Source organism: Mustela nigripes, chromosome 4, assembly GCF_022355385.1.
Source record: "Mustela nigripes isolate SB6536 chromosome 4, MUSNIG.SB6536, whole genome shotgun sequence".
In the NCBI taxonomy this organism is placed as follows: Eukaryota; Metazoa; Chordata; class Mammalia; order Carnivora; family Mustelidae; genus Mustela; species Mustela nigripes.
The window spans coordinates 139,482,883-139,499,981 of NC_081560.1; the positions used below are offsets into that span (position 1 = coordinate 139,482,883).

General features: G+C 37.0%; 1 protein-coding gene across 19 annotated transcripts in view; it reads right to left on the minus strand.

The window, feature by feature from the left end:
• USP54 (ubiquitin specific peptidase 54) overlaps positions 1-17,099 on the minus strand; it is a 122,630-nt gene that overhangs the window by 46,808 nt on the left and 58,723 nt on the right. For all 19 annotated transcript variants that reach the window (XM_059397770.1, XM_059397773.1, XM_059397772.1 and 16 more), the window contains exons 2-3: positions 13,534-14,110; positions 8,686-8,778 (exon numbers count right to left, since the gene is read on the minus strand). In XM_059397770.1, coding sequence (XP_059253753.1) covers positions 8,686-8,778; positions 13,534-13,680 — 240 coding nt within the window. In that variant the 5' untranslated portion in view covers positions 13,681-14,110. The remainder of the gene's footprint in view (positions 1-8,685; positions 8,779-13,533; positions 14,111-17,099) is intronic.

The window sequence follows — 17,099 nt, forward strand, 5'->3', positions numbered from 1 at the left end:
AAAATCTTTAAAACAACAACAACAACAAAAAAAAAACCCTACCTCTTAAAAAAAAAAAAAAAAAAAAAAAAGACACTGGACAGAGAGCCACAGAACAGACAGGCCAAATTCACCAGAGGATGGTATCGCTTATAGTGGGAAATCATTAACTAATGGTGAGGTTTTACAAAATATAATAGTCAATTTGCTAATTTTTGTCAAGATCAAAACTGTAGGACCTTAGAGATTACCAACAGTATTTAAATCAAATTTTGAGAATCAATACCATAACCACTTACCCCACAAGGAAAATGAAAAGGGGGACCCTTCTGGATATGCACAAAGATTCTGAGATTGTTTAAGTTTCAGGTTCTGCCATAAACTGTGGAAAGGAAAGAATCATGACGATCTACTATGTTTTTCCTTGCAGCCATGTCCCTCTATTTGAATATTTTGCAAAATTCTAAACCCCAAATTTTAAAGAGGGTAAAAGACTCAACTTTATACTATCCAAGTTATATCAATGGCTAAATTAGTTGAGAATATTTTGGTACAGCCTCCTAGGATTTTAAGACTAAGAAAGGTTAACCAAAAGACCACACATATACACTCATATCCCATAGATAAGCAAAACAAAGAAGTTCAACTCAAGTTCAACTCAAGATGATATTTGCATTAGACATAAGGATATACCTTCTTCATGTGAGGACTGTTTATTACCATCTAAAATTTCCAGGGAACATATTAGAAATCTAATTTCCTGGTTTTGGGGCACCTGGGTGGCTTAGTCTTTGGTCATCTCTTTAGCTCAGGGTCCTGGGATTGAGCCCCGCATCTGGCTCCCCTGCTCCACGGGAAGCCTGCTTCTCCTTCTCCCACTCCCCTTGCTTGCGTTCCCTCTTTTGCTGTCTCTCTCTGTCAAATACATACATACATGCATACATACATACATACATAAAAAGAAATCTAATTTCCTGGTTTAAATAGTCCAGCATAATGGATTTACTCTGCTCTGATACTGACCATGAAGAACCTTCTATTCTAATAATCTACCAAAAAAAGGAGTGAACTGATAATGAACAATGAGTAATTTCTTACACCACTTTCCTGTGCTTGTGCTTCAATACCCAATAGAGGAACAACTATATGATACATACATAAAATATACTGAGGTATTCATTCTCTGCACTCTCAAATCTCCCCCCAATTAACAGGTGGGCTATCAATAGAACACAGATTTTTCTGCCCCTTTCAAAAGTCTTACTGCTCTACCAATATACACTTACATTACACAACACCTTATATTACAAGGACCTATTTCCTCCCCACCTACTTCACCATCACCATCATTCCCTGGCTTTGATGCCTTGTACTAGCATTCTTAAAAGAAAAATCACTAATTGAGAAGATTTGTTGAATTTAATCAATCAATGAGGCATTTTCCTTTGCCTATAACAAAAAACACTCTGTCCTACGTCTTGGCACACTGCAAAGCCTCTAGCACAATCCCTGGAAGGAGAACAAAATCTTTGTGGCATACTAAGTACAGAGGACGGATTTCCTCCCCTGGACAGAGATAAAAAAATAAGCCAACACCAAAGTAAAATCATACCCTGGGGGCTGGGGGCAAAAGGGCAGATTCAATATGAATAATAAATAAGAGCTCTGGGCTATAGGCATGACAACAGTTCAGGTCAGGAAATATCTTTTAGTAACACTAGATGGGAATATATTTGTGGATTCAGAAGAAACAGGGTAATCAGCACAAAAATCGCTTCTCTTTGCTAAATCAGCATTATGGTAAGAAGACAGATACACTGACACAAATTCTTTTTTAATGAAAGCATCATTAATAATTTGCATGCAAGATTTCAAGGCTGAAATTACTTTAGGAACTTAGTATAAAGTAAAATAGGAAAAAAAAAAAAACCTAGTACATTTTATAGAACCAAAAGAAATAAATTATCCTAAATATTATGTATAAACCACCAAAAAGCAATTGTAAGCTCTGGGTACAACATATACGATGGTACCTGGCCAAGGTCACAAGGCACAAAAATACTGACAAACATTCAGAGAGCAGAAGAAAAAGCAAAATATTATATAAAAGGTGTTCACATAAGACCAACAGTAAAGGCATTTTAATGGTTGGTGCAAGGTAAAGTAAAAAATGGAGAAAAAGCAGGGATATATATCTTCTAGCCAGACTCAGAAGGGCAAATCCTTCATCCAAAACATTAGATTAAGGGAAAGTTGGCTAGTTTCTGATTCATCTAGGAACATGTTTGTGTCTCCTCTTGTTCTTAATACTGGGTTCTAGAGCTAAACAATTGTGTACCAACATAAAGAAGTCTGACTTTATAGAACTGGCAAGTTCTTCTAGAGTACTTCAAATTCAAGAAGTCTGGAGTTTTCTGTTTTGAAAAAAAAAAATCTATGATATAAGAATTTCACATTTCAAACTTAGAACTGGGCACCTGGGGTGGCTCAGTAGGTTAAAGCCTCTGCCTTCGGCTCAGGTCATGATCCCAGGTTCCTGGGATGGAACCCCTCATCGCGCTCTCTGCTTAGCAGGGAACCTGCCTCCTCCTCTCTCTGCCTGCCTCTCTGCCTACTTGTGATCTCTGTCTGTCAAATAAATAAAGAAAATCTTTTTTAAAAAAAAAGAAGAAAAAAAAAACCTTAGCACTAAAGAATGCAAATAGGACACAAAGTACCAGGAAAAAGGAATTCTTATTTGCTTCACCAAACATTCCTCTAATTTCTAAATAGGAGGCAGAGGGAAAAAATGGGATTTAAATATATAGAACTACACCCACACTGGGACACCACAAAGTAATTTAATGTAATTTATAATTATAGGATACCAGGTAACTGCTTTGTTGACAGAACCCGAGGCTTTTGACTTTTTAGCAGATCTTCCCACCATCAAATCCCCAAGACCCCCACCAAACACATACATCTCACCCTTCCCTAACTAAATGAGGCATAAACTCCCAGATTAAGTAAACCTACTTAAAAAAAAGTGTAAAACTAAAAGTCACAATGACAATCTCAAGTAGAACAAGAGTGAGAGAGCACATAAAAGACAAAAAGAGAAGAAAAAGGCAAATACCGAAAAGTTTATAACTAAAATTAAGAAATACTTAAAAAATATATATGAACCCAGAAAAGTTAAGTGTTTACATTATGGTGCAAGCACTGTAAGGAATACCAACAGGGAGGAAATGCTGAACCACCTTCCCAAAAACTCATCCAGCTATGCTAAATACTATTAAGTAACACAATCATGGGTCTAGATAGAGGCAATATTTTTTAAACATCATTAAGAATATACATTTCTGGGGCGCCTAGGTGGCTAAGTTGGTTAAGCCATTGCCTTCCGGTCAGGTTGTGATGCCGGAATCCCAGGATCGAGTCCCCCATCGGGCTGCCAGCTCTTCAGGGAGTCTGCTTCTCCCTCTGACTTTCTCCCCTCTTGTGCTCTCTCTCACTCAAATAAATAAATAAAATCTTTAACAAAAAAAAAAAAGAAGATATATTTCTGGGGTTGGGGGTAAGAAGATAAGTTTCTGAATTGGAGTTCTGAAAGGACTAGATGTGGTTGAGTTTAAAAGGGATGTGTTGTTTTATTGTTGTTACTGATTTGGCACCAAGGGATCCAGGCAAAGTGACTAACATCTGCAACATCTAAGAGGCAGGTATAGATAGCGTACCATTGGCTATCATAGCTGAAATGGAGAGTGCCTGAGGAAGGAAAGAAAGGAAAAAGAAAGTATGAAACTAGTTTTTTAAATGCCTATAATCATACATTTTTAAGTGATTTAAGAGTTAATAGGGAGACTCTTCAAGGTTATACAAGAAGGGAGTAACTTCAAAACAACACTCCAGCATATTCTGAGGTTAGAACAAATGAAATAGGATGACACTAGAGAGAGAGGCAACTCAGGGGTCTGGAAAAAAAGTATTCTTTTTATTGTAAGCAGATGGAACGACTTATTACTAGAAATATCATTGACCAGAAGAGAGGCATAAAGGGAAATGACAATCTCTGAGATGCAATTCAGTCAACTTTCAGCCTTCCTCTTTATACTTTAGTTGTGCTTTCTAAAATGATTATAGTTTGTTTGCTGTTGTTGTCAAGATTTTAAGTGATTTCTATACCCTACATAGGGCTTGAACCCTGAGATCAAGAGTTGCACACTCTACTGACTGATCCTGCGAGGCACCCCTGCAGTAGAAATAATAAAAATCATCATTTGGGGCACCTGGGTGACTCAGTTAAAAAGTGTCTGCCTTCGGCTCAGGTTCCGATCGAGCCCCACGTTGGGCTCCCTGCTCAGTAGGAGGCCTGCTTCTCCCTCTCCCACTCCCCCTGCTTGTGATCCCTTTCTCAGTGTGTCTCTCTGTCAAATAAATAAATAAAATCTTTTTAAAAATAAAAATAAAAACCATCATTTAAATTATAAACAAGCATGATATATATATTTAGTCAAATAATAATAAAGAAATGCCCATGTGTCCACCACCCAATTTAAGAAATGGAAAAATTAGGGACACCTGATTGGCTCAGTCGGTTAAGCATCTGCCTTTGGTTCAGGTCATGATCCCAGGGTCCTGGGATAGAACCCTGCATCCCACTCCCTGCTCAGCAGGGAGCCTGCTTCTCCCTCTCCCACTCCCCCTGCTTGTGTTCCCTCTTTTGCTGTGTCTCTTTCTATCAAATAAATAAATAAAATCTTTTAAAAAAAAGGATTTCAGAACTGAATTTTCTCAACTTCCAGGACAAACCTGCCAGTCAGAATATACTGACTTATGGAAATACTGGAAGACAGTTAGCATTATTTAAAAAAAAAAAAAAAAAAATTGAAGATCTACATATCCTATGATGCAGTAATTCTATTCCTGGGCATATATGCAAAAAATGTGTATACATATGTAGATATATACAAGAATGTTCTTGGCAATATTGTTCATAAAAAATTAAAAACTGGAAATAATCCAAATGACTACCAGCAATGGAATAAACAAACTGGTTTCTTTACACAATGAAATACCATATAATAATGAAGATGGGGGTGCCTGGGTGGCTCAGTGGGTTAGAGCCTCTGCCTTCAGCTCAGGTCATGATCCCAGGATTCGGGGATCGAGCCCCGAGTCAGGCTCTCTGCTCCAGCTCCGCAGGGAGCCTGCTTCCTCCCCTCTCTCTCTCTACCTGCCTCTCTGCCTATTTGTGATTTCTCTCTCTCTGTGTCAAATAAATAGAAAATCTTTAAAAAAAAAAAAATGAAGTCAACCTGCACATAAAAATATGATGCTCTTATAAACATATTACTGCACTGAAGAACACACACACACACACACGAATTTATATAAAATGATTCCATTTACAGGGCACCTAAGTGGCATAGTCAGTTAAGCGACGGACTCGTGGTTTTAGCTCAGGTAATGATCTCAGAGTCCTGAGATGGATCCATGCTCAGTTCAGAGTCTGCTTAAGAGTCTCTTTCCCTCTGACCATCCCATTTATTCCATTCCCCTGTGCTGTTGCACTCCCTCTATCTCTCTAAAATAAATAAATCTTTTAAAAATGATCCCATTTACAGAGAAGTAATTTTTTAAAAAACAGATAATTTTTAAATTTGATTGTTTAAGAATGGATACATAGGTAGGAAAACTATTCACATAAAACAAGGAAGTGATTACCACAAACATCAGAAAAGTGACCACTCCTGGGAGAAAGACGGAGATACGACTGAGAAAGAAGGGAGGGTGAATGTCTATGGTACTGACAGTATTCTATTTTCACCCAAAGAGTTGTTACAAGATATTCATTTTGTGATTATTCATTATACTGGATCTCTGTGGAGATTTTATATAAATGTCCTATCTTTTCATTAGATTTATTCATATGTGCTTTATATACTTGGTTATTATTATAAAAACTCTTTTTAAGTTGCATTTTCTGTTAGTTGCTAGTACACAGAAATAGAATTGAATGTTATACCTTAATCTTACAGGCAACAACATGCTAAATCCTCTTATTGATTCCACTGCTATATCAGCAGATATTTTGAGATTTTTTTTAATAGCCAATCATATCATCTGTAGATAATACCTTTGCTGCTTTCTAATATTTATCCTTTTGTCTTATTATACTGACTAGAATCTAGTTCAATGATGAATCATATTATTTCATATTCCATAAAAATATTTTTAGGGGCACATGGGTGGCTCAGGTAAGCATCCAACCTTTGATTTTGGCTCAGGTCATGATCTCAGGGTTGTCTCCTGCTGGGCGTGGAGACTGCTTAAGATTCTCTCCCTACCTTTCCCTCTGCCCTGCCCCCATTTCGTTTTCTTTAAAAAAAAAAAAAAATTAAAGTAGGGAACAAAAAAGAGACATTCCAGGTGCTGATGGTCCATCCCAGATTTACTCTTCCAAACACTCAACATTCCTTCTCTTCTCTCAGAAAATGAAATCCTCCTGGATGAAGGAATATGACTATTCTAACAATTTAAATTTCTTAACTCTTAGAACCACGTTCAGTTCATCCACACAGTCAAATTAATCCATTTGCAATATAAGTCTATTTATAATTTTCAAATGAGGTATACAACAATTAAAAGAATGCAAACTTAATTATTTAGAGCTTAATTATTTAATACTTATATAGCACTGAGGGACTGAAAAGCACTTTATGGGAAAACATCAAAATTTTTATATACTCCCAATATAACAAAAGAAGCAGTGAAGGAAAATAAACCTCATTGATAGTTCAGACAATGATGTGATGAGGAAAATACTAGAACTCCTCAGAATTATGAAAATCTAAAACAGAGCCTTTGATTCCCCAAGCCCATTTACCCATCTGCCATAAGCAACTGCTTCTCTGAAAGAGTCCCAAGATATATCCTCAGCCTCATAAGTTGAAAAATATCCTCCTTTCTTACTTGGGTCTCTCAGAAGGTATCCCATAAAGTCCCATTGTTGGTTTTCTTCATCTATTTGGCTTCTATAATGATACTAATTTATATCACAATAACAATTTGTACTTCTGGAAATTAAAACATAACAACACTGGTACAGCCAGTTCAGCAGAATCCCACCTTGGTCAAGGAATTGGATGACACAGTCCTGACTAATCAAAGTCACGTCAAGGGGGTGTTCTATCATTACTTCCTGGTACAGATTAGAGCTTCTAGTTTCAAGAGATTCTTCTACCAGAGATTTCTCCAGGATTCAAATTTCTCTAGCAAGTACCTAACTTAGGATTTTAATGCCATGAACTAGACTTTTCTTGGATTTGCTGGCCAGAGAACCACTATATTTCTTGCTGACCCAAAATTAGATATTTAATGTTAATATGCCCTTCAGAAAATCAAGCCAAATACTCTCGTGGATGGACTTCTGTTGGAATGGGCAGTCAGAAATGTTACAATTTGTAAAAGATTTGGTTTCATTAAAATTCACATTTGAGGGCGCCTGGGTGGCTCAGTGGGTTAAGCCGCTGCCTTCAGCTCAGGTCATGATCTCAGGGTCCTGGGATCGAGTCCCGCATCGGGCTCTCTGCTCAGCAGGGAGCCTGCTTCCTTCTCTCTCTCTCTCTCTCTCTCTCTCTGCCTGCCTCTCTGCCTACTTGTAATCTCTCTCTGTTGAATAAATAAATAAAGTCTTAAAAAAAAATTCACATTTGAACTCCCAATTAATCAATAACATATATTTTGCTAAAAATTCCAGTGCTTCCAAGGGGGAAAGAAAAAAGATATTTGTGACCCAGGCAATATAATGTTCAGAAGACTCAGTCATCTCTTTCTAAAAATATCTGCCCAACATGGACTTAAAACTCCAAAGTGATGCTGCTCTGTTGTTGTGAACATCTGAAATAACTGGGAAATTTTCCTGAATTTTTATTATAGTTCTTACTTCAAGATGTAAAAACAACTAAATTAAATCTATAATGACCACACTCAAGCATCCCTGTCACAAACCAAGAATGACTTCTTGAGTCTGAAAAGTGACACTATATGCTTATCAGAACTCATGCAGACTCATCCAGCCATAAATAATCCATTGTACATACAAACCAAAAAAAAAAAAAAAAAAAAAAAAAACCACAGAGAAGCTCAATGTTGGACAACAGATAAAGTAATTGAGAATGGGGCCTTTTATACAACCTAGTTCTTCCTCTATTGCAGCATACTCTGAATCCTTGGGTTTCATTTTATTCAGAAATGAAAAACTTGGAAGTCAGACAACGGGGTCGCGAATGGGTATAATGAATCTATTAAATGTGGTAATGGGAAACATCAGGGAATAAAAAAATGTTAGTACTGGCTTTTTTCAATAGGAAGAGTTTGTTGCTAAATTTAGCTTTAACAGACAAAAGTTAATTCCACTAAAAATACCTGGCTGTTTATTCTTTCGAAATAAAAATTTAGAATTATCTCTTCAGGTAATACTCAAAGTCTAAGTACATTTGAATAAAATCCTATCATATTAAATAGAGCTGTATGGACAAAATAGTTTCCGAAAAACAGACAACCTAAGCCAAGTAACAATTTCTCGAAGCAAGAAAAACTAATCATATTCATCTTTGCACTAATAAAAAATTCTTTAGCATCACTCTGATTAACCAAACTACCTCAATATTGATCATTTGGCAGCCTAATGGTGGTGAGAAGAAACAGATTTGAAAACCTTACCTTGAGAGCACAAAAGATGCAGGAATCACCCATGCACTTGTGAGTTGTAAGCTGCCTAAAGCTACGTCGGAAGATGTCCAAGTGCCATAAAACCTGGCAAAAAAGGGAGGAAATACTTCATTACTCTACAAAAAGCTTCCATTTGATCTTAGAGTTAAGAATTTAAAAAAACATAGGTAATGACTACAGAATATATCTTCATTCTCAAGAGAAAAGCTCATTCTAGTATATTAAACAAATGTCAAAAAAGGGTAAGGTAGCTAACATGAGAGCAGATAACTATATTCTAAAAAACACATTAATTTGAAAATGAAGGAAGTTTACACAGAGAAAATAAGGTATAACATACATCAAATGTGATCCTGAAGTGTTAATTTATGGGTTAAAAGCTGCAGAAGAGGGTATATTTAAATGATCCACACAAGAAAAAAAATTTTTTGGAACAAACTTTTTTTTTTACATATAGTTGATACACATTACATTAGTTTCAGATATATAACATAGGGATTCCACATGTCTATATGTTATGTTGTGCTTACAAACACATGTGTAGCTGCCATCTGTCACATTCATCACTATTATAATACCACTGACTATATTCCCTATGCTGTTCCCTTTTATTACCATGATTTTTTTAAAGGTTTTATTACTCTTTTAAGTAATCTCCACACCTAACCTAAGGCTTGAACTCACAACCCTGAGATCAAGAGTCACATGCTCTACCAACTAAGCCAGCCAAATGCCCCTCCCCATGACTTATTCATTCCATAACTGGAACTCCCACCCCCCTTCACCATTTTGCCCACCCCTCCATCTCCTTTCCCTCTTACAACCATCAATTTTTCTCCATATTTATAAATCTGATTCTGCTTTTTGTTTATCATTTGTTTTGCTTTTTGGATTCCACATGTAAGTGAAATCATATGGTACTGAAAACTTTTTAGAGTTTGAATTGTAGTGTAGAATTTTGTCTTTGCTAGATTTCTCAATTTTTGGACCTTTCTAAGAGATGTATGACCTTCTTTATGTCAACAGAATAAAAAAATGGTGATAGCAACAGTGATAAATCATGTTCATAGTATGTAACCTAGATATGATATGATGAAAAGGATACTTTATTTTTGTGGTCTTCCTCTCAAGACCCAGAAGAGTCTAATGATGAGAAACATATCAAACAAATTCCGATAGTGGGGCATCCCACAAAATACACGAATAGTATTACTCCTCAAAATTGTTAAGATCATCAAAAACAAGGAAATTTTGAGAAACTGACAGAGCCAAGAAAAGCCAAAGGAGACATGATAAGTAAATGTAACTGTGGTATCCTCAATGGGATCCTGGAACAGAAAAAGATACTAGGCAAAAATTAAGGAAATCTGAATAGAATATGGACTTTAGCTAAAAAAGAAATGGTATAATATATAGCATAATGCCTCAGGAAGCTCCACTTGCTTGGAAAACATTTAAATGGCATCATATCTGAAAAGGCACTGTACTTGTGGAGCTTCTTCTTACTTATGTGTCTTCAAAGTATATAATCCAGAAGTTCTTCAAAATACATTGTACTCCCAAATAAGTAACATCTTTTTATAATAAACATAATGGCTTCAATACATCTGTGGCCAACATAGCATTCATATCAAAAGTCAGAATATGGGATGCCTGGGGGGTGCAGTCAGTTAATTGTCTACCTTCAGCTTAGGTCATGATCCCAGAGTCCTGGGATCAAGTCCCACATCAGGCTCCCTGCTGGATGGAAGCCTGTTTCTCCCTCTGCCTGCTGCTCCCCCGCATGTGCTCTCTCTCTCAAATAAATATAAATAAAATCTTTTTTTTAAAAAGATAGAATATTAGTTTATAGAAACAATTATTTTCAACTTGTAACACGATTACAATAGGCACTCCAAAACCATCAATGACTCAATCTTTAAGTATGGATTTATAAATGTGTGTTTGTGTGTGTGTGTTATGTATTCCATATGGCACTGAAAATTAGAACAGAAAGTCATAAATATTGTTGTTTCAATCAGACAGAGCATATAGGAAAAAACAGAATTATCAAAACAGGACTGTGGCCAAGAAGGAGATAAACATACACCTATATCAACACTTTTTTTTTTGCCTGCTTTTTTTTTTTTTTAAGATTTTATTTATTTATTTGACAGACAGAGATCACAAGTAGGCAGAGAGGCAGGCAAAGAGAGAGGAGGAAGCAGGCTCCCTGCCAAGCAAAGAGCCCAATGCAGGGCTCAATCCCAGGATCATGACTTGAGCCGAAGGCAGAGGCTTTAACCCACTGAGCCACCCAGGTGCCGCTTTTTGCCTGCTTCTAAAATCCAAAAGTATTATTAGTTTATGCAATGTCACTCAAAAAACTCACATGCAGCATCTGTGGGAAAAAAAAAACTAACAAACTCCACCCAACTGCCTTAAGTTTGTGGTAGTAATGAGGGAATATAGTTAAATTCTTTCTCTAGGCTTAACAGCATAGGATTTTTTAGTGTTTTCCAATAAAAATTTGAAAACTGAGAGTATAAAACTTTTTTTTTTTAAGATTTTCATTTATCTATTTGATAGAGAGAGAGATCACAAGTAGGCAGAGAGGCAGGGGGAAGCAGGCTCCCCGCTGAGCAGAGAGCCCGATGTGGGGCTCAATCCCCGGACCCTGAGATCATGACCTGAGCTGAAGGCAGAGGCTTAAACCACTGAGCCACCCAGGCGCCCCGAGTATAAAACTTTTTTAAAGTAATCTCTTAACTCAGTGTAGGGCCTGAACTCATAACCCTGAGACCAAGAATCAGATACTCCACTGACTGAGCCAGCCATGCATCCTAAGTATGAAACTTTATTACATAAATAAGCTTGGAAAGAGTCTTATATTACAAATGAGGAAACTGAAATACTATTACCTGTACAAGGTCACAAGTCTACAATTACACTAGAACTAATTCATAAGTCTAGCATTTTTTTAAAGATTTTTATATTTATTTATTTAACAGAGAGAGAGATCATAAGTAGGCAGGGAGGCAGGCATAGAGAGGGGGAAGAGAGCCTGAGGCGGGCTGATCCCAGGACGCTGGGATCACGACCCGAGCTGAAGGCAGAGTCTTTAACCCACTGAGCCACCCAGGCACCCCCCAGTGCTTTTTTTTTTTTTTTTTAAAGATTTATTTATTTATTCTAAAGAGAAGCAATGAGAGAGAGCAGGAGAGAGGGACAGGGGGAGAAGTAGAGAAAGTCCCAAGCAGACTCCTCCACACTAAGCACAGAGCCCGACTCGGGGCCTGATCTCACGACCCTGAGACCACAACCTGAGCTAAAACCAAGAGTCAGTTGCTCAACCAACTGAGCCATCAGGGCCGCCCCCGTCCATTTTTTTTTTTTTTTTAAGATTTATTTATTTATTTTAGGGGCTCCTGGGTGGCTCAGTGGGTTAAAGTCTCTGACTTTAGCTCAGGTCATGATCCCAGGGTCCTGGGATTGAGCCTTACATCAGCCTCTCCGCTCAGCAGGCAGCCTGCTTCCCCCCACTCTCTGCCTGCCTCTCTACCTACTTGTGATTTCTGTCTGTCAAATAAATAAATAAAATCTTAAAAAAAAAAAAAAAGATTTATTTTAGAGAGAGTGTCCACTGCTTTTTATACCAAATACATTGCCTTGTCTTTTCTTCTCTCATAGCAACTTCTTTTCTCATTACATCTGAACAATACACTAATATTTTACCCCAGCATAACTATCTTGGGTGGCAAATTTCATTTACTCTTATTCTGAGGAGCAGAAAAGAAGGGAAAGTAATTGCTTGAAAGTTAGGCCAAAGGGGATGAACTTAACATTCTATGTGCATGACAAGGCAAAGAAGGCAGGCAGACAAGAAGCTTTGGGATTCTGCTATCACTAGTGTGGCAACCAATACCAGAAGGGAAAATCTAGTATAGAAAATCACACCTTAGGGGAATTACTTTCCACTACGTTTGTTCAAGCATATCTGACCAGACACCAATCATGAACCACTACAAGAGAGCTCAGAGGAAGGAGAAGAAGAAATGGACAAGACTAGACTCCATTCAGTGTATATGCTAAGAGCCTGAATGCTAAGAGCCTTCTAATGAAGACAAGAGTAATACACCTAGAAGTCTTTGACTAGTGAAAAGAACTTTGCTTTCTTTACTAGAGAAAAACAAGGAGAGCGATACAGTTTGGTCTCAAAAGGTAAAAAAGGAAGCAAAAAGAAAGTCAACAAACAAGTATTTTTATTTTAAGATTTTATTTATTTGACAGAGGGAGAGCACAGCAGTGGGAGCGGCAGGCAGAAGAAGAGGGAGAAGCAGGCTCGCAAAACAGGGAGCCCAATGTAGGGCTCGATCCCAGGACCCTGGGATTACGACCTGAGCCAAAGGCAGACACTTAACCAATTGAGACACCCAGGCGCACCAATAAACAAGTATTAAGATCATCTAGTCCATGGACTTTCCCCTCAGGCAGGTAAGTAGTAGTAGTCACAGTTATTTCTGTTATCATTATTAATCCCATTTTCCTACAAATAAGGTAATTATTCGAAGAGATAAGTACCTTGCCTAAGATCACACAGATAGGCTTAAAAATGATCTCAGTCTGCCAACCTTAAACAGAGACCATCAAGGATTATATTTAAAAGAGTTATTGGGGGATCGATCCTGACACCAGACTCTGCTCCACGGGGAGCCTTTTCCCCCTACCTCTCTGCCTACTTGTGCTCACTCTATCAAATAAATAAATAAAATCCTAAAAAAAAAAAAAAAAGAGTTATTGGAAACATAGCACCAGCAACCAAGAATCAAAGTTCACCAGAAAGAAAGAAATTGCCCTTACCTGCAGGGCACTGTTGAGGAAGCAGCTGTTTTGTCCTGGCTCATTACTGAGGCCTTTGCTGGGGGCTATGGAGGTTGAGCTTCGAGGTGCAAACATCCCTTGGACACTACCACGGCCCCCTGAAAAATAATTTCTTTTCCAAGACATTATTGTTCACATTTAGCTTGAAAACTCAGAAAAGGCTTTGTATCTTTTTGGGAAAAAGTTTCTGTCTGCTGAAGTCCTGACTTGTAAAAAAAAGAATCCAGAATTCAATGAATTTATGCTGAAATACTTTGAGTGTACAACCTTCCAAACATCATCTGTGTAGCTCAAGGAACTCAGGTATCTTCTTAGATCCACATGACAGAGCCATCTCCAACTTGCTCCAAACAATGCCCCAAATTTAACATGGCACAGTACTAACATAAACAGAGAAATCCTTAGGTATTGTGTCCTTCTATTTTTCTTGAATTGCCTCCATAAAATAGTGGTGAAGTGGCTGTAGTCCTCAACTCCAGCAGAATCCAGGATCACGGTAGGATGTATTTCTTAGACTTGTTGATGATGCTTCTTGTAGACTGAAGAATTTTCCCAACTGGAAGGAGAAGCAGACAAATAAGCAAGAATCCCATGCAACCCTCCTCACATTCTGTATTCCTTGTCCCATCATCATCTAAAGTAAAAACTCAAGTTCTAAACAACTGACATAAAATCCACAAAGGTTAAGAAATATGTTGGAATTATTTGTGGTTTTTTTCCTAATTGCTGTTCTTTTTTTACTACACCCCTAAAGTCTTCTATCATTCCATCCAGAATTTCAGATGTCTCTTCTCTTCTTTTCCTCTGTGACTAGAATAGCCAGCTCTGCCAGAGAGCTTTAACAAAAAGAAAAAAAAAAAACCTAAAAGCTTGCGTCACTTAATGACTCTACTGGCTTTGTGCTATTCTGCCAAGATCAACGTTGCCTCACCTCTCACTATAAACTTGAAACCTTGGCAAACAATGACCCCCCCACCCCCCCCACAAGAAAAACCCCAACAACAACAACAACAACAACAAAACCCAAAAAACCTTAACAACAACAAAAAGGAAAAGCAGTCAAGCCAAAGAGGAAAGAAAAAAACAAAGGTATGAGCAGATTTACTTTCACAGGAAACTTCTCTGAAATTTTCTAGAAGAAAGTTGATTGGGACAAAAACAAAAACAAAACACCAACTTTCCAAAATCAGAGTAACAAAGTAAACATATACCAGATGAAGTATTGGAACAGTTTCTGTTAGATATTATAAATAAAGAAATTTTTAAAGGTGTTTTATGTTTACATGTTCATGACTATGAAAGCCTGTTTAAAGGCATGGAAGGCCAAGTTATCAGTCTGGACTCTGTTCTGAGGAAAGATGTCCCATCTCACAGAAACACTCAAGGCAAGTAAGCCATATGTCCTTAACATCAAGTCCTAGAGAACTAAATCTCCTGCCCTGTTTGTGTGTTTTATTTTTGCCAGAGGATCAGAGAGATAATATGGGTTACAAATAATTTCTCAGATTAAATCTGAGGCACTCATAATCAGTGGCCATTCATTGACCAACATTAGTTTTCAACTAATTAAAAATGCCAGTGAAGCAACAGGGTAGAAATACCAAAGCAGACACCTTTCCTGGAAGGAAATACTTCTATCTCCAGCTTTAAGCTTTCCTTTAAGGCTGCCATGTCCATATAAGGAAAAAATTAAGAATGTTAAGTATTAAATTTGGTTTCCAACAGTTCCCCACGCTTCTCCCTTCCTGAGTTCCTATCATCAAATGAACCACCTAAAAAGCAAAAATGCTAAAGCATTTTAATCATTCTCTAAGAGATCACCTAGCACTATCCAGTATATCCAGTGGAAAAACTGAGGCACAGGAACATTAAATGGTTGCACAAGACTGTTCTTTCCCTTCTCTAAATTCCCAGACTATTTATAATCTACATGTCACAATTAAAGTATTTGACTACACACTGTAGTATCATATTATTCTCTATTTGTTTTTATTACTCTCTATTTGTTTTATATGGTATCAGTCATATATCCCGAATGACTGTATGAAATGAAATACTAACTAGTGTCAGACAAATACTAAACACTATACTTAACATTCTTCATTTACTCTTTACAATAGCTCTATTATGAGGTGTTAACAGTTCCATTTTACAGAACAGCAGTGAGACTTAACTTGCCCAAATCAACTAGTAAGTGGCAGAACTAGAATTTTTTTAACTATTATAAATCTGTGACTTTAATTATGTATTTTATTAGACTTTCAAAAGCTCCTATCATAGTGCTAATCATAAGGAGGAACTCAATAAATACTCCCTGATGATTAGCATGGCACCAGGAAGGATCCCATATCTCCCACACAGATTAAAAGACCCTCAACTCTCTATATACACCCTCATACACACCCCATTCAGAGCTACTAAGCAACTTCAACAAGCCAGGCGGCATTCCTTCAGCTCAACTGCTGCAAAGGAATGACAAGTACCAAGCCTCTACTTTGCTCACAGCCAAAAGGACTTGGCAGACAGGTAGGGTTTCCAGTATCCACATTAAGAGCTTACTGAAACTCAGGCTGCCCTATGATACACACCCCTGAGTTCAGGGAGCCAAGAGAAAAAAAAAAAAGCAGTCACAGAAAAAAAGACTCTCAGGCTCTGAATGGCAGCATTATGTAGGGTAAGGCAAAAAGCTCTCACACTGGCTCTAGGTGTATCAGAAACTAGAGGTGAGAGCCAGAAAGAATAGGGTCAAGAGAGGGAGTAACAAATGATCCCAAGAAATACTGATGACAAAACATTTCACTTAAGTTGCAGGTCCAACACCAAACAACATAATCCTTCTACTGTGCCATCTAGTAAGATATATGACAAAGTCAATTAAAAGTTTTACCCACATCAATCTAAAAACCTATTTTTAAAAAGAACTTCTTAGGCAATATTCAAGTATTTAGAGGTAAAAGAGCATGTCTGCACCTTATTCTGAAATGGTTCAGAAGAAAATCAAATATATATATATATATATATATATATATATATATATATATATATATGGGTGTGGGTATGTGAATATTTGTAAATATGGAGAGAAAGGGAGAATGGTAGAGCAAATATAGCAATAATGTTGACAACAGGTAAATGTGGCTAAAAGGGATATGGGAAATTCTTTGTACCATTTCTTGTAACTTGTAACTTTACTGTAAGTTTTAAGCCATTTTTTTAAGTTGAAAGAGAACTGATATCTGCAAAAAAAAAAAAAGAATTTAAAATTATGTAGAAATTACTTTGTAATGTACATAGTATTCATGATTTAATGCAAAAATGACTAAAATCATTAAGCTGGTAGATAATAGCCAGAAAATATTAGCAATCCCAAATTAAAATTTGAAAAAAAGAAAAAGGAGAAAAAGAGAAAGATAAATTCAAAACAGTATAGATATGAGGGTAAAGTAGAATGGAATAAAGCTTTAATACTATTTCTATGAAAAGGAGAGTTTAAAATACAGTATAATGTCTAGTTGTTCTAAGAACAAGTGATGTTGAATAATTAC